This window comes from Toxotes jaculatrix, chromosome 5, assembly GCF_017976425.1.
Source record: "Toxotes jaculatrix isolate fToxJac2 chromosome 5, fToxJac2.pri, whole genome shotgun sequence".
In the NCBI taxonomy this organism is placed as follows: domain Eukaryota; kingdom Metazoa; phylum Chordata; class Actinopteri; family Toxotidae; genus Toxotes; species Toxotes jaculatrix.
The window spans coordinates 6,274,261-6,296,422 of record NC_054398.1 but is presented as its reverse complement, the minus strand read 5'-3'; the positions used below and the strand labels follow the sequence as shown (position 1 = coordinate 6,296,422).

The window sequence follows — 22,162 nt, the reverse complement described above, 5'->3', positions numbered from 1 at the left end:
AATGTCAAGATGTAAGTGATAAATTTAGGTTGCCATTGACAGGCTGATAGGTCAGCTGTTTAACATTTTCTTTCACAACCACTTCCACATTCTGACAGCCACCATTTAAACTCATGGAGCCCAACAAGTGTTGAATTGTGACAATATTAATTAAATAGATAATTGTAAAATAAATATGAATTAATTATGTAACAATTATAATAACATGAGGAAATAGTATTTTCTAATAATGAGTTGGGTTTTAGGTTCTTTTTTCACAAATTGCTGATTCAGTTATATATTTTACACAGAAACTTACAGAATGATGTGTTATTTATTTATTATTTATTATTATTTAAATAATTTATTATTATTTGAGACTTTGGAGTTCCACATCCACCCGTTGGTTTTGTTTCTTCAACTTTAAGCAAATGTGATGTTGGGGAAGTTTTCCATGTGTTTCCCAGAAATTGTGGGGAAGTTGCACTTCTTTGTGCAAGACACACATTATGCATGAGTTGTAGCTTAAACTGCATACCAGACAGTAGGAGTGTGTGTTCACAGTCACATACTGTACATCACTTGAGAAGGTTTGAACAAAGAGAGAATGGATTTAACAGGTACTTTCTAGACTGTCTGGTAATTTTAACAGTTGGAAAATGCAGCACAGTTGAAACTGGAATGGACACAGATCCTAGTTTCATCCATTTTCTTTAAGCCCTAAAATAGTTTCATGAGAACAACAACTGAGCATTCAGGAGTACTGATTTGGATGTGCATGCCCATCCTCTACGCAAAATATTTTTTTTTAGATTTCAACTAATCCTGTCAGCCCAGAAGAATCCCTTAAAAACTTCTTATTGGCCCAGCCGACTTCATTAAACACATCTGATCAGTCGACCTTCTTGGCTGCCACTAATAACAGACCATCCACTGGGTCTACCACAGAACCCAAAGACATTTTGACTGGTTGACCGCGGGGCTGACCACTAATAGCAGGATAGCTAAGAGTCAGACATGGAAGTAGTCTGGCTTTTATTTACGTACAAAGAGGGATCTGGGCGCTGAGGGGAACATTGTTCAGAAAGCGTTGGGGAGCTCTTGGATTTCCTCTTCTCAGCAAACAGGGTTTGCAGCCAGCGAGAATAGCTGTGGTACTGTGATCCCATAACAGTGTGTTATTACTGAAGCATTGTGTTCAGCTCCCTGACAGGGGAAATACTTTGATAGTAGAGTCTGCTAAGTCCTGTTGTTACGACCCACATTTATGTAGCAGGTGGGTGTTTTCATGATGTGTGAATGTGTTTGCCTGCATTTGTGTGTGACTATATACTATTTTTTGTATCTCTATTCAGAAAAAGCCTCTGTCCGCTGTAATAAAGGAGGTGTGTGATGGGTAAGTTGATGATAGCTTTGTGGTGACATGTAACATCATTATCATTCAACTTGTTGTGTTACTGTGATAGATAATATCAATTTGTGTGTGTGTGTGTGTGTGTGTGTGTATAGCTGGAATCTCCCAGGTCCTGAGAACTACGCTCTGCAGTATGCTGATGGAGTACAGACATACATCACTGAATCTGTGAGTCGCATTTATGTGCACATCAATACAAATATTTATCTACAGCAGGGAGGCAGTCCACTAAATGTCTGAGCCCTTCTTGAAGACATTGAGCAACAGGCCTGAGTCAGCCCTCAAGATGTTTCTATGTTTCAGACAAGAATCGTGCGAATTTCTGTTTAAGATGTCAAAGCACAGCAATAAATCACTGACTTACTACTTTGTCAGCACTTTGTGACCTCTGTCTGCTTTGTATTTCCCTTGTGTCTAAAAGTATATGAAATTACTTAAGATGCAGCCCAGGTCACACAGTGTCATTAAAGCTATTAAAAATCAGTGTGAGGCACACTGAAAAGGCAAGAGACGGGGTGGGAAAGAAAAAAGAGGAAAAGAGTTGGAGCTACACTTATCTTCTTGGTGTCCTTTAGTGACCTTTTGAAACAGTTGACACTGGAAGCCCTCCCCCTCTTTTGAGGTGAGGACAGGACTGTAGAAGTCAGTACAATGCCCCCAGAGAAATGCACAGAAAGTTGCTTAGTTTATTGCTGAAAATTTGAATCAGACTGTCAGAGTTGTTGTGTGAAACACACATCAGGCTTTAGTTCTGCTAGAGTTGGTACAGGGATGCTGAACTGCAGTATATGAATGTATTCATTTCCAGCTTTCAACAGTAATTCGATTCAGAAATATCCATGTAAAAATCCATGCAGGAACCCTGTTCAGGTTAAAGGATCAGAGATACTGGAACATCTTGGCAGCAGCCTTGAGCATGTCTCTCTACAATCACTCTCTACAGCTGCCTTGAAGTGCTCATGAAGTTTGGATCAGCTAACTTTGTCTTTGGCAAAGGCAGTTTTAAACTTTGTCTTTGAACTCTATAACAATCTAATATACTGGCAGCTGTATTTGTGAAAGTGAGCAAAAGTGCTTGTATGTCTTATTTCCTGTACATTGCAGTGTCACTTTATGTGTCAGTGTGTTTTAGTTTTCTACCGCTTTTCAATACTTTGTCCTTTGTATACGTGTGTGTTTGTTTGTGTGGTGCAGAATCGCCTGGACATTAAGAACGGTTGCATTATGCGTCTGACCAAGGCACCGGTGAGTCTGCAGCCAACAGGCTCTCAGCCACTTTCCTCTTTCACCTCCCTCCTCTCACATTCTTCCTGCCCTCTGTCTCTCACTCTCTGTATCACTCTTTCATTCACATTCTGCATGGAGCAGACTGTACAGAGTAAAATGCAAATCCAGACAATAGAACAAGTCAGCATCAATCTGTCTCTGCCGTTGCAAGTAGCTGAGCAACAATACCAATGAAAAACTAGGGAAGGAGAGAATTGTTCAGTATGGTGTGTGAGCATACGTGTTTCTTTTTGTGTTGTGTTGATGCTGGTGAACACAGGGTCGCTGTGCAGAGGACTTGTTCAAAGGCATCCAGAGCTCGGACTCAGGCGTGCGCTGCGATTCGCTGAAGGAACTGGCAGGCGTTTCCACAGACGTCACGTTTGCTCAGGAGTTCATCAGCCGGGACGGACACCTCTTATTGGTCAAGATAGTAGAGGATTCTAATGAGTTAGTACTCCGCTCCCGTGTGTGTGTGTGTGTCTGTACTTGCATATTTTCCTTGGATGGGGTGGAATGCTGTTCCCCAGATAGATATCACTGGTGCTGAGGGGTGAAGTGGTTTCTGCACATGTAGCAGCACATCCCACTGAGCTAAACCTGTATAGAGAAAAAACAAGAAGTGCACCTGTTGAATATATTTAAGGCCCCAAATATGACACTATACTCTAGAGAAAGAAATGTTTCCTCTCATTTGTGCATGACTTTCTCTTCCAGTTAAAGCATAATCGCTGATTTATTTTGAGCAGTGTCTATCATTGATAACACTGACCAACTTTACTGTAGCATGTAGGCACAGCACAATGAGCTGAATCCTGGGTGCTCTGTAACACGATGGAAATGTTTTAGAGTGTACTAGTTTATATGTATAAATATTTACACTTTAAACAAGTGAATAAATGAAGGATTCCTCACAGTCCATCTGAATGCTATTCAGGTGGACTGTTTAGTGTGTGTGTGCTTGTGAATGCATTATCATTACCATTCTACATAATATCTCTTTTTATGTGTGTCTGCTGCTTTCAGGAGTAATGTGATCATGACCCACACACTGACAGGCTTCATGGAACTGATGGATCATGGGATAGTTTCTTGGGAGAACCTCTCGTCTGTCTTCATCAAGAAGGTGCTGTATCTGCCGCTCCATGTCTTGTCTTTTGTCACTGATTATTTCTTTTTTCCATGACTGCAGCTGCTTTCTCCCTTCAAATTCCCACCTTCTTACTCCCTTCCCCTTCCTTCTTTCCCTCCCTTCAGATTGCCGGCTTTGTCAACGCCAAGCCGACTGATGCATCAATACAGCAGGTGTCCTTGGACATTCTGGAGAGCATGGTGCTGAGCAGTTACAGTCTCTTCCTGCAGGTCAAACAGGAAGTCACCATGGAGAGGCTAATCGCTCACCTCCAGGTGTAAGTAACAAAGAGGTTTTGGACTCACTTATTTACTTACTTCCATTTCGAGTTGACACAGTGTCATACAAAAAGCAAACAAAAAAAAACAAACAAACTAGTGTTAAGTATTTTGGAAGAGAAACCAAACCCTGACAGTGACACCTCTGTGTGGTGGTGAGGTGGAGGCTGAGAAGTAGCAGCATTGTCTCTGTAACAGGAAGTTTTAAAATATGTTAAACACTAGAGCCGACAGTACTATTAACATGAAACAGCAGCCACCAGTTGTCTGCCATTTATCACACCAAGACTGTACAGTTGGACATAATACGCTGATGCAAGGATCGACACCGTGAAAGAACCAGGAACATTTTTTGATCTCACCCTGTCTTTTCTTCCTAAACACACCTTTTTATACAGCTGCGAATCATAAAATTGTGTCTTTGTCTCACATCCTCCTCTCTGGTTTCTTTCAGGACAAATCAGCAGATACAGACCAAAGCCATGGCCCTACTTATGGCCCTACTACAGACAGCCGGAGACTCAGACAGACAGGTGCAGCTGCAGTCTGGCTCTTAGTTTCTGATGCTGTTCCCCTTCTTCTTGTATCTGTTCAAACACACAAGCATGCAGATAAATAGATGTTTAGGACAGACAGTGGTGCCTGCAGTGGTACAGCAGTATGCACTGTGCGCACTTACACTTAGCTGTTTTTTTTTTCAGTTGTCTCAACTCTTTCCTCTGAGACATTTGTATAGTGATGGGAAGCACTGATAACCCAAGCATGTGACTTGGGGTAAAGAGTGTTTTTATGAGTCCGAGTGGAGTGAGCATCACTTCTGCCAGACTCCTGAAAATGATCCATCAGTCTCATCATTCTCATTTTTTCAGGGGACAGTGGAGGCTTTCTCTCCCTCTGTTCGGTTCCTGCTCCTCTCTTATTGTACGGAAACAGTTCCTTCATTCAGCCCGTCGTCTCTTTTCTCTCAGGCTCTCTTTGTTACTCACATACACACACGCAGGCACAGACACACACTTCCTCAATTTTTACAGTAAATCAACAAACCCACCCTTCTTATCAGTGTCACCAACACAAGAGCAAATTCGAACAGAACGAGGCTGAGTCAGACACGCATGTACCAGCAAGTGATGGTTTCATCACAGAGGTCAAAGTCCCACACAGACTAACCCTTGTCCCGCCCACTGGTCTGTTACTGACACTATATTGCCACCCCATGTTGAAAACATGCCATTGCACATCAGTAACACATTTTAGTTGTGCTCACTTTGTTCTTACTTTTCCCTTTTCCAGGATATGTTTGCATTTCTGAATAAGAAGAATCTCCGTCAGTACATTTATAAGGTAAATGATCTTCTTGTTCACATGTGCATTTCATATAGTTTTTAGTATCTCACTAACAGTGTCATAAAAGGAAACCTCTTTATTGTGCAGTTGTGGATTTGAATAAACCACCTGTTTGACCTGTTGAGTAAAATTGTGTATTTGTTGCAGAACATCATCCATAGTTCTGGTTCAGTCCAGGATGAGATGGCCCACTACCTCTATGTCCTACAGTCAGTTACTTTGAATCACCTGGAACCTCGCATGAGGACGCCGCTGGACTGTTACAGCCAGGTGAGTCATAACGTGAGGAGACAGACTCAGACAGAAAACAGCAGCTGCTGCTGAACGTTTCTCTGACTTCCTGTTAGACCCACACACATCATTTTTAACAATATAGGTCCTAGATAATTTGATTTATGAATTCTTTTCTGATCCTTAAACTGTTTAGGCCTAAAATGCAATAACTGCCTAGAGGCAACAGACACCAAAATTTAATCAGCTGCTCTTTGGCCAAAGGCAGTTTATTTTTCCAGCCAAATCTCTTAATCTTTCATACTTGAGTATGTAATTAGCAATAGTAATGGTCTGTTAGGTCCAACAACATAACACTTTGAAACATTTAAACCATGTATCTTCCCCCTGTGACAACAGGAGCAGAGAGACATCCTCCACAGTTTGCGACAGGCAGCCTTTGAGACAGAAAGCGAGAACAGTCTGAGCCACGAGAGGCGACGCTCGCTCTGTGCTAAAGAGTTCAAGAAACTGGGCTTCTCTGTAAGTGTCTGCTGTCAGAACTTATTCTTTGGCATTTGTGTATCAATTTGCGTCATATTATAGTCAATGATCCTATCCCTTTCCTCCTAATCCTTTTTGTTTCAGAACAACAGTAACCCTGGTCAGGATCTGGTACGGACGCCTCCCGGCCTTTTAGCTTTGGACACCATGTTTTATTTTGCCTCACGCTATCCTGATGCCTACAGCAGGGTGAGCATGATTTATCTGTTAATTGTCACACAATTTGAAGATATATTTTTAATCTTTGTTAGCACCATGATAGCGACTTAATTTCATGATTTACTAAATTTCTAATTGTTTCCCTCTCCCAGTTTGTTCTGGAGAACAGCAGTAGGGAGGACAAACATGAATGTCCATTTGCCAGGAGCAGCATACAGCTCACACTCATCCTGTGTGAAATTCTTCGTATTGGAGAGCCACGTAAGTTGACTTACGACCAGCTACTGCCATAAAAATTTCTCTAACCTCTGGTCAGACCTTCGCTGAGAAGACTGAGAATCTCCCTTTCTGTTTGGCAGCCTCAGAGACGGGATCTGACTACCACCCCATCTTCTTCAGTCAGGATCGACTCTTGGAGGAGCTTTTCTGTGTCTGCATTCAGCTGCTCAACAAGACCTGGAAAGAGATGCGAGCCACGCAGGAGGACTTTGACAAGGTACAATAGTCAAGCACAGCAAAGCACAGCATGGTTTGCTTCATGTTCAGTCCTAGACACCACGGATAGAGCTGTTCCACCATGCAGGACTGCATGTAGGAATGACAGCCTCAAATTAATCCAGATGTCTTTTCACTTTAAATCATGGAGTGTGATGACCATGGATTAAAAATCGCCAGACCTGAACTTTTTGGCTCCAGCACCACTTTAGTCCCTTTGTATTTATAGTAATAACAATATTTATGGTTGAGACACATCCATAAATGTACTGGAAGGTTGGACTACATCCTAGTTTAGCAATTTCCTGATATCCATCTCAATATCCAGTCAGGAAAATGTTATTTCTTCTCCAAGGACCCAGCAGAAAGTGGCAGATGAGTCAATAATCAGTCCATAACTGTAGCTGCGTTTCCCTAAGATAGGTTACGTTGTCCACTGTAAGCATGCAGTTAACTATGGTTTAAGGACCAAGCTGAATTCTTTGATGCACAATTTTTCAAGGACAAGAAGCCAGTTGTTTTGTTTTGTTCGGATTGATATGTGTGAGGATGAGAGCTGGTACAAGGTCTTCCCACACTGAATCGCTGGTCTAGCGTGGCTTAATGGCACGTCGACAACTACCGCGGTCAGAACTGGTCTGTTCACTGCAAACAAATCCCGTGACATAGCAACACCGTGCTTCCCATGGAGTCCTTAGACTCATTTACAGTAGGCCAAGTCAGAGTGGCCCAGCTGCAAATATACTTCCATAAATGGCGAAATAATGTTGAAATTAGTCATCGCCTTGTATCTGATCACTGTTTCTAATCCTAGATGTTTGTCCGTCTGGGACTCAGCAACAAAGCAGTGATCCTTGTTCTGTGATACAGTCCTCAGGTTGTTGGTTCCTACCTTGAACAACAGCATCATGAATCATGTTTAGCTTAAATGAGAGCCTTTTAAACAACTGTTTATGGTGGATTTGTGTAGCTTTGTACTTTTGTGACTTTGTATAGATTTATTCTTATGCTAACTATCCCTGACCTGCCCCCACAGACAGCATTTAGGAACAGACAGTGACCTTACAGTCACATTGTAGTACATGTACTATGGTAATAGGTTTAGCCAAGCCTTGAGCAGCAGGGTCTTGTCTGAGAGAAATATTGAGAATCCAGCTGAAAGACAGAGTGGTGGTTGAGCTTTTGTCCCGAGTCGCATTTCGACATCACACACAGCCGTCCGTCATCAACAAAGTGTTCTCCTGATAGTCATAAAACTCAGCGACCTTTTGCCCCGCCAGGAGCAGCCCAGTGTCCTGAGTGCCAGGACGGCAGACCGGCCTTTTGTTTTTACCCACGGCCCCCTACCCAGGGTGCTTTGGGGCAAGGACAAAGGGGCATTAGGTGGACAAAGAGAAGCGTGGTAGGCGGCAGAAACAGAGGGACAAGGAAACAAGGAAAACAAAGCGCCCAGGGCATCAGCAGTAATAACACAACAACAGAGGGAACGTAAAACCTCTGGAAACAATATGAGAGGGAGGGAATGAGAGGGTTGGACTGAAGGGAGCGGAGAGGGAGAGAAACCAAAGAAAAAGAGAGGTGGTGGTAGTGGTACATGTGATATTGCAAATTTAGGTTTCGTTACCTAGAGAATGATTTGGACTTATTTGTGTTGGTGCATGTGACTGAGACTGCTCCACAAAAACACGCGCACACACACACACACACTCCCTCCATCCAGTGACGTGATTGTACTTGCGTGACTCTACATACACCCCCTGTGGTAACGGTCATCCTCCTTGAGCACATACACACACATGGACACACGCATTTAGCATACATGCACATGCTGCAGGGTTTTAGGGAACAGAGACAGCTGCCAGTCATCGCTCCTATTGGCCAGTGGAGCTAAATGACAGAGGGGCTGGGCAGGGAGGGTGTGCATGTGTGTGAGAATATCAGGGTGTCTATTTACAAAACACCCACAGGCCTGCACCTCTCCTGTCATGTAGGTGATCTCTATCTCTCTCTTTCTACCTCACTTTCACCACTTCCCCGTCTCATTTCTCTTATTGTTGAAGACGGGTGGGATTCAAAGTTGGGATTAAAGAATTTGTCGCAGTAGTCGGCTCTGAAGGATAAAAGATGGAGGTAAGGTTGGGTGTTTTTTTCTTGGCTGTAATGTGCAGTAAGCAGTTTGTTGCTCTGTAGTTACTGATTAGTTAATTGGAAATTTGATATCAAGTGTTCCAGGTGTAGTACGTAAAGATCTCTACTCCAAGGCTAAGTTGTAAAAAAAAAAAAGTGACAATTCACAATAGAAATGATTTATAGCATGAGAGTTATGATGACGCAACAGTGTGAGGTGGCTGTCTGAAACTCGTGTCATGTGAAAATTTCTGGACACTGAGGTTATTTTGGCTCAGGGGGCTTGAGCAGGCAATGTGACAGTGTGAAACTCTAGCCGCTTGTTTTGTGTCCCTGCATGTTCACACAATATAGAATGACAGTCTGGATTTCACTGTCTGTACTTCCAGTGCTGCCTGACGGACAGACCCCGTCACTCTCTGTGGTCATAAATGGTTCGGTCACATTAAAAACCCTTGTCGGACACACTTTTCGTCTTCAGCCTTCAAGGAACATCTGACGAATTCATATCTGAATTTGCGTTATCAGACTGCCACAAGATTGACTTATCTAGTCTTGGTTTTGTAATGTTATGTAAATCACTGTGTAGCTGATACTCTGTTGTAACAAACTGCAGTTTGTGCAATAGTGTTTAACCGTGTGGAGAGAAGTCTGGACAGAATTTTACTGAATGGGTCAGATTACACTTTAGTCAGTGATTGCTCACAATCAAAGTGGGTGTGAACAGGAATGATCTAGGTCAGCAGAGCTGCCTGTGTGCAGACAAACAGAGCTGGGAGTTGGCCCGTTCCTGTAGCACTATGGATTTTTATATAGATTTTCCACTGTTTACTGCTGAAGCATGTATGCGGAAAAGAGCTATAAATTTTACACACATGCAACATGCGCTCAGTTTGACCAACTGCCCTGAGCTCTTGTCTCAGGGTAGTCGGGGTCACCCCCCGTCCCCCTATGTGAGCCTCAGTTTAACAAGTCATGCAGAAACACACACACACAGAAAAATCATGCGGGTATAGTGAACGCTGAGTCAGTTTTATAGCAGCTCAGTCTGGAGGAACTTCTTTACAAATTAGTTTTGAAATGAAATGTATGTTAGATATTTAATCCCAGTTATAAGGATGAACCCCAGGATGGTTGGTATGGTGCTGTGGTTAATTAGGTCAATAAAGAGCACAGTCATCAATGACTGGCCCCTGTGTGGGGTGAGAGAGAAGAGGAGGGAGATACAGACTTCCCTGATTTGACAGTGTGAACATGGAGGGAATTGGCTCCTAAACTTATACCTGATCATAGAAGTAGGTCGGAAAAATATATGAATGGACCAAACCCAGTGGGTGTGGCTTGGAGCAATGAATGAAAGAGTGGAGGAGAGGAAGTTCTCGTCCCCAGTGAGCTGCCAGTAAGCTGTGCTTCTTTTCTTACAATCCACAGTCCATGTTCTGGCCTGGTAAGGTGAACACGGACTTTTTTTTTTTTTGTAATACACTGCAGTGACTCTCCAGTTACTGGCTGTCATACAGGATTTAACCCCAAGGCGGAGCTGTTGAGTAACAGTCATAACAAAACACCCTGTAACAGAACCAGCGAGCGAGCTCACTATGCTAGCGACACGAGAGGCGCGTGAAATGGACGAAGAAAAAAACATTAACCGGCAGCCAACCAGTCCATCCAGCTCCATCTGGGCTAAAGGCGAGCGTGTGGATGGTTTTAATGGCAGGAGTTTTAAACACGTCGACAGGACGTACGTTGTCTGCAAACTTTACTGCACTAAGTACTGTGGCAATAGCTGGGTTTCAGTCACGTGATCATGATGACGCACGTAGGCGGAGCGATTTCACAAGGGGGGCAGGAAGTAAGTGACATGTCAAAGCCGATGGAGGAAATATTAGCAGAGTCCGTATAGCGTATAGCGGCTATAATGTCAACAAACACATCTTACCGGAATACAAGGGGGTTTATTTGTCAATTACATAGAAATACTAATGTATGACATGACAGCGAAATAGCATTTGGACTACTGAGTCAACGTCCCCTAAAACGCTAGGGCAGCCTAAAAAGTCCCAGTGAAGTCCATATTAGACTACCGGTAACTTAATAATTATTACTATGTAAATGAGCATTAAGCGACAACCCAATGATATAAACACAGCCACAAAAAACAAGTTAGCTAGCTAACATACCTTTGACGAAGTGGTCACTGCAGACACGGGCGTTAGCAGACTGCTCCTCCCGACCGCAGACATAGGTCTAAAATCCAGCTTTTACGGCGTTGTTCGGTAAGTTTTTTATATTTCTCACCTTTGTGAGTGACTACTTTTGGCACCGTATAATAGCTTTTTTTCCTTTTTCTCTACTGGAACGATTTGAGCACCGGTAAACTACACAAAACATAGGCATTTTTCCACACAGTAGATTCTCAGTGTGTGTCAGTCAGCTAACGGCTGAAACACTTCCTGCCCTCCATCCGAATTTGGCGCCCTCGCGCCGCTGTGTCGTGACGTCATGTGAAACCCCACCTATACTAGCAACGTGAGGGCTCCACGTTCGAACCCCGGTCTGAGCTCTTCTGCGCGGAGTTTGCATGTTCTCCCTGTGCCTGCGTGAGTTTTCTCCGGGTACTCCGGCTTCCTCCCACAATCCCAAAAACATGTACGTTAGGTTAACTGGCTACTTTACATTGCCACTAGGGGAGTGTGTGCGCGTGTGGTTATCTGTCTTTGGGTGTCGGTCCTGCGATTGACTGGCGACCAGTCCGGGGTGTACCCCGCCTCTCGCCGTAGTGAGCTGGGATAGGCTCCAGCTCCCCCGCGACCCTGACGGATCAAGCGGTATAGAAAACGGATGGATGAAGGCTCACATGTCGCGCTTCCATCCAGAGGAGGCTGCGTGGGCTAAAGACAACCGCCTTAAGCCTCATTCCACCGAATCAACGTACACTCCACGAGGTGACAACAAAAGTAGCCCCGGTTAAAGACATCTAAAACGAGTTTAAAAAACTAATTTGTAAGTTACAGCTATACTACACAATACTGAAGGTGCTTTGAGATGCTTCTTAATAAAAGAGAAGAGTAATTCAGCAGCTGACTGTTTTTTTAATGGTGCAGTACGTTTATGGTGTATTCTGGATTACTGTTGTCAAATGGAAACTCAATAATCGATTGGTAATCGAATTGGGAAACTGGACCGATTAGCCACCCCTACACGGCACGTAACCATCTCTCTGTCCCAATGTCTCCATCCCCAGGTGATGCAGGTGGTGAGGGAGCAGATCACCAGGACGTTGTCCAGTAAGCCGACCTCGCTGGAGCTCTTCAAGAACAAAGTCAACGCTCTCAACTACAGCGAGATCCTCAAACTGCGGCAGACAGAACGGCTGCACCAGGAAGAGACTCTCGCTCCACCTGTACTGTGAGTTGCAAGTTGTTTCGGGACTAGATATCAGTCCTCGATGAAGCAGTTCACATGTGCATCTCCTCGTTGCCTTGTTTGAGTCATTTGCCTTAGCTACAAGGCAGAACATTGTCCATTTCTATAGTCAATACAAACTGATAATCATGTAAAGCAGGAAAGATGAAATCAGATCAATTAGAGAATGAATCTTTAGTTAAAAAAAATATATATGTTCAGACTGGCTAATAGATGAAAGCTAGTTAGTATGAATGTATTTTTAAATCTGATCAGCCTTCAAACATTTTAATATCAGTGACCCTGTGTTACTTTGCCTTTTTAAGTAGAAAAAGTAAAGTAACACAGTATCTATAGTGCAACCTGATCAGCTCCAATGATGACTCCAGATAGTTTCCACCCCCATGGAATCAGCTAATAGGTCAGCAGCCATACTTGTTTATTATGTGACTGTTTGTCGCTAAACACTGAGTGTAACAGTGTGCTGCTTGCCAGCAGAGGTGCTGCCTGTGCTGTGATCCCCGTTTGATTCCTCATCAAAATAATGATAAAAAAAAAAAAAAAAAAACTCTGACGTAATTCAAAGCATTTTGTTTGAGTGCGTGTTTGTGTTTTTTTTTTTTTTTTGCAGTGAGCTCAAAGAGCGCCTGAAGCCAGAGCTGCTCGAGTTGATCCGCCAGCAGAGGCTCAACAGGCTGTGTCAGGGAACGATGTTCAGAAAGATCAGCAGCCGACGCAGGCAGGGTGAGAGGCCAGCACGCTCACAGTCACACACCCTTCAAAGACAGTAGACTGTTTCTTGTCTGGCTAACCTTTGTGACTGGCTGTTTTTCTCTCAGATAAACTGTGGTACTGCCGCTTGTCACCCAATCACAAAATGCTTCACTACGGCGATGTGGAGGAAGACATGGAAAATCCACCAATAGAAACACTGCAAGAGAAGAGTAAGTGTGAAGATTTACAACATTTTCTTTGTTTAGATTAATAAAAAAGATAAAGATTAAAAAAAAAATCATTGCTGATCTAAGTATTTTAATTTGTGTTAACTTGATTTTCTGTCTTCATTATTCCTCTCTTCTCTCCTTCTCATCTGCGTCCTTCAGTTCCAGTTGCAGATATCAAAGGCCTGCTGACAGGAAAAGACTGTCCTCACATGAAAGAGAACAAAGGCAAACAGAACAAGGTCAGCAGCTCTTCTTATCTTTTGAGATAATGTTCATGCTCCCATCCCATCGGTTCACGTAAGAAACGAGAAGTCTCACTGTGTTTGTATGTGTGTTCCTCCCTTGCTGTAGGAGGTCCTGGACCTGGCGTTTAGCATTACGTATGATGTAGAAGAGTACAGTTTGAACTTTATCGCACCCTCCAGAACTGATGTGAGTCTGGCTCTAAGCTTACCTATGTCCCAGCCTTTCTACACATTAACTGGGAACCTTTCCCTCTTTATCACAGTTTCTTCTTTTCCATGTGTGTCATATAATGTATAGAAAGAATACACTGTGTACTTACACTGACCTTGTCTTTCCCCACCTGTCAGTTCTGCCTGTGGACAGATGGACTGAACGTTCTCCTGGGCCGGGAGATGAGCAGTGAATCCATGCGCAGCGAGCTGGAGATCCTCCTCTCTATGGAGATCAAGCTCCGGCTCCTGGACCTCGAGAACGTCTCCATCCCTGACAGCGCGCCCCTCGTCCCCAAACCGCCGAGCAACTTCAACTTCTGCTACGACTTCAGCCAGACTGAGCAGTAGAGTGTGTGCACAGGCTGCAGTGCAACTAGGATGTGTGAGTGTGTAAATATATATGTGTGTGTGTGTGTGTGTGTGTGTGTGTGTGTGTGTGTGAGAAAGAGGAGGCGTGTACGTGAGATCTGACCTGTGCGTCCATGCACTTAATAACACAGATTCATAATCCTGACATTAGACTTTTCTTCAGTGGCCCGATTCTTTACATCCAAGTGAGACAATGAAAACATGGAACGAGCCGCTGATGTTCAGCTGTTCTTCTTCTCTGCTCCTCAGCTGTCTGGAAACTTCAGAAATTTCCAAAAACAACAGCAACTTGGATAAATGAGATTCTTGATGTTATATAATACCACCACTCAAGTAATGGTACTTTAATTTTGTGTTGTAATCAGTTTTATATTTCTAAATATATCTAAAACTATGTAGGATACATGGAATATTCCTGTGTGCGAGGCTGCTTATTACTGGTTGAGGCTACAGGTGCTCTGATCCGGTTGCGCTCATTTGTTTGTTTGTTTTTTGTAAATGGGCATTAACTAGAACACAGTGCTTTCTCAACATGTGGTACAGGTTAGACTTATTTCCAAAGTGTGACATAGAAATACAGCATATTTCTGATGTTGGACAAATATTTTGCTTATACGTACCTATAGGTACTCGCCTTTGTACGGATCCCAGTGGCTCAGTAATGATTACTGTGGAGCAGAGATACTCTGAAAGCTCTGTGTGACTTATTGTTTTGCAGTAATGCAGATTAGGTACCAAGCTGACTTTTTATTTCTTCTTGTTATTAAGCGTAACAATAGGTAATTGTTGCTACAATCAACTTTTTGACAACTACAAGAAAAAAAACTAGCAACAACCAACAATCATTCCTGTGAATCTGTACGACACAGTGAGCAATCGATGATCGCTGGCTCTGCCTGAACTGTCTCGCCTCAAACCCTGAATTAACTCTAAAAACGGACTGTTGAGTGTTTGCTGCTTTTTCTTTTTTGGCATTTGGTTATTTCATTTCAGCAGAGTCACGACTTCCCTCTGCAGTGCATTCCTGACACACCACCCTCTGTGATGATAATCATGCACCTTGGGCGACTTCACATGAATAAACAGTTTGATTTATACTGAGAAAAAAAACAAGTATGTGTGTTTGTCTCGTAGCATAGTTGCCAAACTTTGGTTTATTTATAAAATCACCACCTCTTAACTTGATTCTTCATCTTGACCGTCTGTAGGTCTCTCTGTGCCATACTCCGTTACAACAGTACAAACTTTTTCATCAATGTGCATACAGTATTAAGTGATAATTTATTTAATTAGACTACAGTGCTTGAGCAAGACTAAAAAAAAGGAGTGACGGTCCCTTATATGAATGAAAATTGGTTCAATACTACAGTTTGTGCTATTGCAGTGTTTGGTTATTTTAAAAAAAAGAAGGAATTATCAAGAAATTAAAATAAAAAGTATGCAGCCAAAGTCAAAAAACAGAAGCATACAAGTGTGAGCATTTAAAGTAAGCCTTTCCTCCTTTTTAGTGCTCAAAGCAAAAAAAAAATGGAACGTCATTATGCAAATACGGTGTAGAATTTAGTCTATGGCTAATCTGTCATCTTAAATCATACATCTAATTCTTAGATGTATATTTACATTATTTTTATATATTAAAAAATAACGTTCAGTCTCAACAAAATCACTTCTTAAGGGACATTTTATAAGTACCATCTGATATACTGTTATATACCTTTTAACTTAGATAAAAACACCTTGTCACTACCAGACAATTAATATGACAAGCAGAATCTCTGATTTGTGTGGCCTGGATACAAATGTACACGAAACCAAATCACATTCTCATTATGACTCATTTGATTCTCATGCATGAACACCGCACCCTGAAATGCCTTCCTTGGATGAAATCTGTGTCCTCAGTGATGATGCACCACATAAACTGAATATATATATTACATCAAACAGCTAAAAGTGGTGTGTGGGGTTAGCACGTTCTCAGCCAGATACATTCTTGTCTTCCTGGTTTGACTGTTTGAATCCAGGCATGAACACACTTAGGAAATGTTTAACCGTACAGGCAGAGGCGTTTCTTACAAGTGGTACCTGCCTATGCCAAAATCACTTACAGGCTGACCTATAGATGGTGGGTTTTACAGTAGCTCAGACTGTAAACTGACAACTTATCAATATTTTCTTCAGTTCGTGTGCAAAATGCTGACATGTGCAAAAGCTCGACTCCTGGAGCAGGCTTTGGTCAGCGAGTTCTGTTACTGAAAAGGTCCAGTGGTCATGCAGGACATTCAGTCAGAGTGTCAGAGTGAGATCAGACCCACCTATAAATTTATAGTTGACGTTTTCCAAGAAGGGCAGCTGTGACTGGAGGAGGTCTATCGTTGTTGCGGAGATGTTTTTGCACCTCGAGACGTCCAAAGTTCTCAGACGCTTACAGTGCTGCGCCAGGAGGAACAAGGATCTGCGAGGTTTAAAGGTCAAGAGCTTAGGAATTAATGTTTCATCTGTAGCTACAGACACAGAGCATGTGTTGGGGTTTCCGTGCCACTCACCTATCAGTGATGCTTTTACAACAGGAGAGGTAGAGATGCTGCAGTCTGTGGAGGTATGGTGCAGCCTGTGCTACTCCGCGGTCACTGATACCTGGGCAGTGGCTGAGATCCAGGCTGGTGAGGCTGCGGCAGTGCCAGCCTATCGACGCCAAGCTGGCGTCAGTGATCTCTGGGAGCATGGAGAGAGACAGACGGTGGAGGTCTGGGTGGCGCACCACCTGGGTAGAAGGGAAACGGTATAAAGTCACAATCTTTTCTTTTTTTTTTTTTTTAATATTCTGCATCCCTGCTCCAAAACGAACCCTTTGTCTCTCCTCAGCGTCCCACCTGTGTGATGCTGCTGTCAGTGAGTTTAGGGCAGGCAGAGAGGTCCAGCTCCTGGAGTCTGCTGAGAGCTAAAAGTGAAGCTCCGGCCTGCAGTTTGAACTGCTCCAGGTCATTCTGTGTCACCAGCTTGGGTCGCTCCTCAAAAGGCAGACGAGGAGGCTTGAAGAAGCCCATGTTGCCGAAGGTCCGGGTAAACCTGGGACCCTTTTCTCCCTGCGGAGAATATTAAATTATCACATCAGCTCTGACACGTAAGAGCGTAAGAGTTCTCTTACACCCACCACCTGTCTGTGGTTCTCACCGTCTCCTCGTCAGAATCGCACTGGCTTGTTTCCACCATCCCTAGCAAACCCCAGTCTGTGACTTTCTTGCACCAACCGAGCCGCAGAACTACCAGCCTCTGCAGGTAGGTGGCGATAGCGCGCACAGACAGGTCAGTCACGTTGACGCACGAGGTCAGGTCCAGCTCACAGAGAGTAGCCCCAAGAAGCTGAGTGAGAGAGAAAACTGCAAGATCCTGCAGAGAGAGGAGGGAAAAGGTTGTTGTTTTTTGTCTATTTTTCATACAAATGAAATGAAAACACACAAAAAAACCCCACACAGACACTGACTCACCCTAATGTAGGTGCAACTCTTGAGGCTGAGCGTCTCCAGCTGTGCTCTGGCAGCATTGGACCCCTTCAAGCCTTTCACTATCTCTGCTCCACTGATGTGCAGACACTCGGACAAATCCAGGCTCCTCAGGGACGACACAGACAGCAGCTCAGCGAGACCTGTGGACCAAAGGAATCCTTTCAAGCTTTCAAGTCTAACATGTTTTCTAGCAATGAATCCTAATGTTTACCACCACCCTGACTTTTCTTCAGTGTCATTTTCTGAGCACACTTATGCCCCCCGCAGGATAGAACATAGTTTTTAAGTCCATGGTTTGCTATTTACAAAATATTCTTTAAGTCTATGATACACACACACAGAAATACACTACAGGCACCTTTTTCAGTGATCCTCCAGTCGCGGGACAAGGAGAGGTGCGTCAGCGACTTTAGGCCCCGTGCTACAGCCTCCACAGACCTGCTGGTCAGCTCAGTGCAGGCACTGATGTCCAGTCTCTTAAGGCTCGGCTGGTGTTTCACTAGAACCTCCACCGAGTAGTCGGTCAGCTCCTTGCAGCCATGCAGACACAGTTCTTCTAAGACCAAATCCTGAACCTGGAAGAGAGAGAATATCACAAAGTCAACACAACCAACTGAAACTCTTTGTCTTTAAATAAGTTAAAGGTCATGCTAATATCATGAAACGACTCATCAATATTACTGAAACTTATCAAATATAAACATAGCATCTTTTCTCTGTATAAACTGGTAAATAAATATTGAGATTTAACTTGAGCAGTTGCATTTGTGAAGAATCATTAATTGCTGCTCAAACAGTAAAGAAGCTGTTGAAGGGATCTAACGTCTCCTGACCTGTGCAATAGTGCGAAGTGACTCAGGAGTGATGGAGGTTCTGCTGAGGTCCAGAGCTACAAGGGTGGATTTCTGCTCTGTTAACAACCTCTTCAAGTTCCTCAGAGACAGTAATGCTGACGAGTCCTCGACGGCTCCCACCGGGCACCCTCGGTACGGGTCAAACTCAAAAGCGATATGGCAGCCGGCCAGCGAGAGGCGGCGGAGGCGCGGGGTGCAGCCGGTGAGCCGATTGAAGGTGAGGTCAGAGAGGTAGCGCAGGTCGGAAAGGTCCAGCTCCTCCAGACCAGACAGAGCCGATCTGACCTGGAACAAAAGAAGGAAGTTTGACTTGAAATTGGAGCATTACTCCAGGTGAAAAAACAATGAAGCTGTGCAGACACGACGACAATAAAAATTTACTTTGGGAAGTTAGTGTGACAGGTTACATTTACCCATGCTTGTATTTGTCACTGCCAACAACCCTTTTCTTATCAGATGACTAATCCTGGCTTGACATGATGCTTCATGAATACATGAATATTACACTAGGGGGAACAGATTTTCAGGGTGGTGATGACTTAAAGCTTGGCAGGATGGTCAGCTCTTCAGGTTGTACTAAAACAATGGCCCGCCTCCGCCCACCACCCTACTGTTACCTCTTATGTAATACCTGCTGCCTGTGCTCCTCCCTGGAGAGGAAAGCTCCGGACATGAAGAGGCTGTCCAGGCCCCTGAGGTCCAGCCTGCGGAGGGAGGTGAGGCGAGGAAGGAGGCTCAGGAGAGAGGCCTCTGTTATGCTGCTACCAGGCAGGGCCAAGCTCTCCAGTTTAGAGCCCAGACACAGACCCACCTGAAGAGGGAGGAACACTGTTTCATTCACTACCTGCTACCAGCGTAAAAAAACTACACATTGACAATGTGTGTGATGGTTATAACGTCACCTAACTTCCTCAAATAATCCAGCTTTCACACTCACACAGTAAGCAAACACTGGTAGATTAGACTTTGCCCTTATATTTCTAGGCAACAGTTGAGTTTTTACAACTTGATTGTGCACAATATTTTTAACAGGAAATTCAACGATTGCATGATCACATGCAAATACACACACACATTAACGTGATATGGGTCAGTGAGGGTGATTCTCTGTACTTTGGACAACAACATGCTTAGTTATGACTGTGCTACATCCCGGTCAACATTATTAGAATTAATATATATTAAAAATCCGGCAGTCTTTGAGGAGGAGTGACTTCTTTTCTAGCCTGGTGGAAATTTGTGTCTGAGATGAATAAAATCCACTCAACTCGGGTTTGATCAAAAGTGTTTTTCAGAAGGCATTCATAGGCCCTGGAGGTGGGGGAATTCTCTCAGCCCGCAAAGAAGCGTGTGATCATTTGAAGTGAAAACACAAAACTAAATTAAAATCAAAGTAACTAGGTCTTTGCATGGCAGCAGCGATATAATTTTCACGACAGAGGGAAGACCTATATCAACACTGACATTCAGACATGCAATTAAGTTACATACATATTAATATATACTTCATCCATCCACTTCTGCTTCCAGTTTGTCCTGTTTAATCTTGATGAACCATTAAAAGGGATTTATTTTGGGTCTGTGTGCGTTCCTTAGTAAAATGAGTAATAATTTAATTTTATCAATTCTTAAATTGAAGGTCGGGCAGTAAGAAAATTCCATGAGAAAATCTATAATGATTAAAGCTTCTACTCTCTCCACGTACTAATCTTAATCTTAATCTATGAAAAGTGCTAAGGATCTCAAAATGTGTCAGAAACTCGGATTCATGCTAATCCAAGTAATGATGTGTTTTTTTTTAAAAACATGACAGCATACTGCACCTCCAGAAGCAGTGATCTGGACATACTGAAGCCATCCAGCTGGCTGATGATCAGACTGCAGTGTGACCTTCTGCCCAGACCTCTGACCAGCTCCAGGGACGAGGACGTGGCCGGGAAGCAGAAGGTGACGTTCTTCTACACAAAACGAAGCAGAGAGAGAGGTGACGTGGGGTTAATTCTGCCCTCAAGCATAAACTCTCATGCAGACTGCGTCCACACCCCCTCTGAAGAGTTTATTACCCACACTTATCATTCAATATGTGTCTCAGGGCGTCTGGACCTAATTACCTGAAAGCACAGGTCTTGGCTGGCATGGTACCAGCTGCGGCAGACCAGCGAGGCTTCCTTCCTGTCTGAAGCGTGAAGAAAGCTCAGGATGTAAACTATGATCTATAGCAAGAGACAGAAATACAGCATTAGATTATATTAAAGGTACTGATCCTGGAAGAGGAAAGCCTACCCCGGGGTTTATTACGTCAAATGAGAGCATACTGTGTGACTGAGTGACATGTTGTCCTTTGACATGAACTGTATGTCATGACACATGCTTGTCCACCAGTGGTGGACAGTAACTGCGGCTCTAATGTGGCTCACTGTAGACACTACACCCTGTGAGCAAGAAGAAGAAAAAAAGAAACCAGGCTGTGCCAGCTGAATCTTTATCTAACTCACCTCCACAGGCAGCTCAGGTGTCTCCTTAGAGTCCTCCCCATCGCTGTCTCCCATCTCAGCTTCTCCTTCGTTATTATAAAGATCTCCTGACCATCACAAGTTAATCAGCTAGCCACCCACTAGCTAGCTGCACAAATTAAAATGCTGTAGTTACCTAGCCTCAGCGTTTAAGCTAATGGCTGCACAGGGAAGAGAAGCCGTTAAGTCGCCTGATTTGTCCGTTAACTAATCAATAAAATTACCAATATCGGATCTATGGGAGGCAATAAGGAGCTCTGCTGCCGGCTGTCGTATCACTGAGTTGCAGTGCCACAGTTCCTACGTTTCCGTAGGGAGTCTGGCTTCAGCTGATCAGCTGACCGAAACCCTGCTGACGTCGACGGGCAGGTCATTGTGGGAAATGAGTTTTTTTTTTTTTTTTTTTCCCGAGGTACCATAAAACCCACGACGACCCCCCGCGAAACACTTAGTACGACTTGACCTAAAAACATTTTCTGTTTATTTAGGTCAACCACAAACACACACACACACACACACGTCTGTATAAGACAACAAGTTCAGCGATCCTTGACTGTTAAGCTAAAACCACCTGATGTGATATAGTCAGTTACAGGAACTGGAAAATTTCTACTGGTAATTTCCACGGGAAAAAGCAAAACTGCTTGTACTACATGTATTTCCATTTTCAGCTGTTCTTCTACACCACTGCACTTCAGAGGGAAATATAGTACTTTTTACTGCATTACATTTACCAGCTGTAGTTACTAGTTACTTTGCTGATTCAGATTATTAATACAAATCAAATCAAATATCTAATTACAGAAAATCAGTATAAACTAGTTAACATTAGTCTAATAGTTATATACTTACTTGTATTTCTACTCTGTGGTATTAGTGCAAATTAATTCCTACTAATGCATTCACTGGAAAAAACAAACATTAGTCTAGTCTACACACTGCTGAATGAAGAAAACATCACTGCGGTTAAACAGTTAAACCAGTAACCACATTCTGTATCAGAACAAGTATCAGCACATGGATCTAGAGTGTCGTTTCCTGTTAGTTTTCACTGCTGTGGTTTGCGGTTGATTGGTTTGCAGCTTGTCTTGTTGTTTGTCAGGCTTTTTTTTTTTTTTTTCTTAACCTAAATAATGATAATAACT

The 22,162-nt window shown here is 43.3% G+C and overlaps 2 protein-coding genes across 7 annotated transcripts in view; one reads left to right on the top strand and one right to left on the bottom strand.

Moving 5' to 3' along the window:
- The window catches only part of elmo3 (engulfment and cell motility 3), a 36,549-nt gene that overhangs the window by 6,481 nt on the left and 7,906 nt on the right, over nt 1-22,162 (top strand). For 2 of the 5 annotated variants that reach the window (XM_041037993.1, XM_041037992.1), the window contains exons 3-21: nt 1,335-1,375; nt 1,489-1,561; nt 2,588-2,638; nt 2,940-3,109; nt 3,686-3,785; nt 3,917-4,068; nt 4,524-4,602; nt 5,360-5,410; nt 5,561-5,683; nt 6,044-6,166; nt 6,272-6,376; nt 6,499-6,607; nt 6,706-6,842; nt 12,213-12,376; nt 13,005-13,117; nt 13,213-13,317; nt 13,477-13,556; nt 13,669-13,749; nt 13,911-15,248. In XM_041037993.1, coding sequence (XP_040893927.1) covers nt 1,335-1,375; nt 1,489-1,561; nt 2,588-2,638; nt 2,940-3,109; nt 3,686-3,785; nt 3,917-4,068; nt 4,524-4,602; nt 5,360-5,410; nt 5,561-5,683; nt 6,044-6,166; nt 6,272-6,376; nt 6,499-6,607; nt 6,706-6,842; nt 12,213-12,376; nt 13,005-13,117; nt 13,213-13,317; nt 13,477-13,556; nt 13,669-13,749; nt 13,911-14,123 — 2,070 coding nt within the window. In that variant the 3' untranslated portion in view covers nt 14,124-15,248. Of the gene's footprint in view, nt 1-1,334; nt 1,376-1,488; nt 1,562-2,587; nt 2,639-2,939; nt 3,110-3,685; nt 3,786-3,916; nt 4,069-4,523; nt 4,603-5,359; nt 5,411-5,560; nt 5,684-6,043; nt 6,167-6,271; nt 6,377-6,498; nt 6,608-6,705; nt 6,843-8,823; nt 8,972-12,212; nt 12,377-13,004; nt 13,118-13,212; nt 13,318-13,476; nt 13,557-13,668; nt 13,750-13,910; nt 15,249-22,162 lie in introns of those variants that run through there. The other 3 variants (XR_005894080.1, XR_005894079.1, XM_041037994.1) reach the window with 3 other exon arrangements.
- Nucleotides 15,279-21,315, bottom strand: lrrc29 (leucine rich repeat containing 29). 2 transcript variants are annotated; one of them, XM_041037995.1, is made up of 11 exons: nt 21,000-21,315; nt 20,616-20,717; nt 20,328-20,462; nt 19,136-19,315; nt 18,484-18,789; nt 18,009-18,225; nt 17,633-17,790; nt 17,319-17,534; nt 17,018-17,230; nt 16,691-16,908; nt 15,279-16,599 (listed from the first exon to the last, which is right to left on the bottom strand). In XM_041037995.1, exons 1-11 carry the CDS (start codon nt 21,051-21,053, stop codon nt 16,431-16,433), a joined length of 1,968 nt encoding a protein of 655 aa, XP_040893929.1. In that variant the 5' UTR covers nt 21,054-21,315; the 3' UTR covers nt 15,279-16,430. The 2 variants fall into 2 exon arrangements, with proteins under 2 accessions (XP_040893929.1, XP_040893930.1); XM_041037996.1 differs by having other exon boundaries at nt 20,616-20,680.

Coding starts and splice junctions, on each gene's coding strand:
- lrrc29 (XM_041037995.1), bottom strand. CDS start 21,053: ATGGGAGACAGCGATGGGGAGGACTCTAAGGAGACACCTGAGCTGCCT. Junction 20,463..20,615: donor GCCAAGACCTGTGCTTTCAG/GTAATTAGGTCC, acceptor CGTTTTGTGTAG/AAGAACGTCACCTTCTGCTT. Junction 19,316..20,327: donor CCAGATCACTGCTTCTGGAG/GTGCAGTATGCT, acceptor CTCCCTCTTCAG/GTGGGTCTGTGTCTGGGCTC.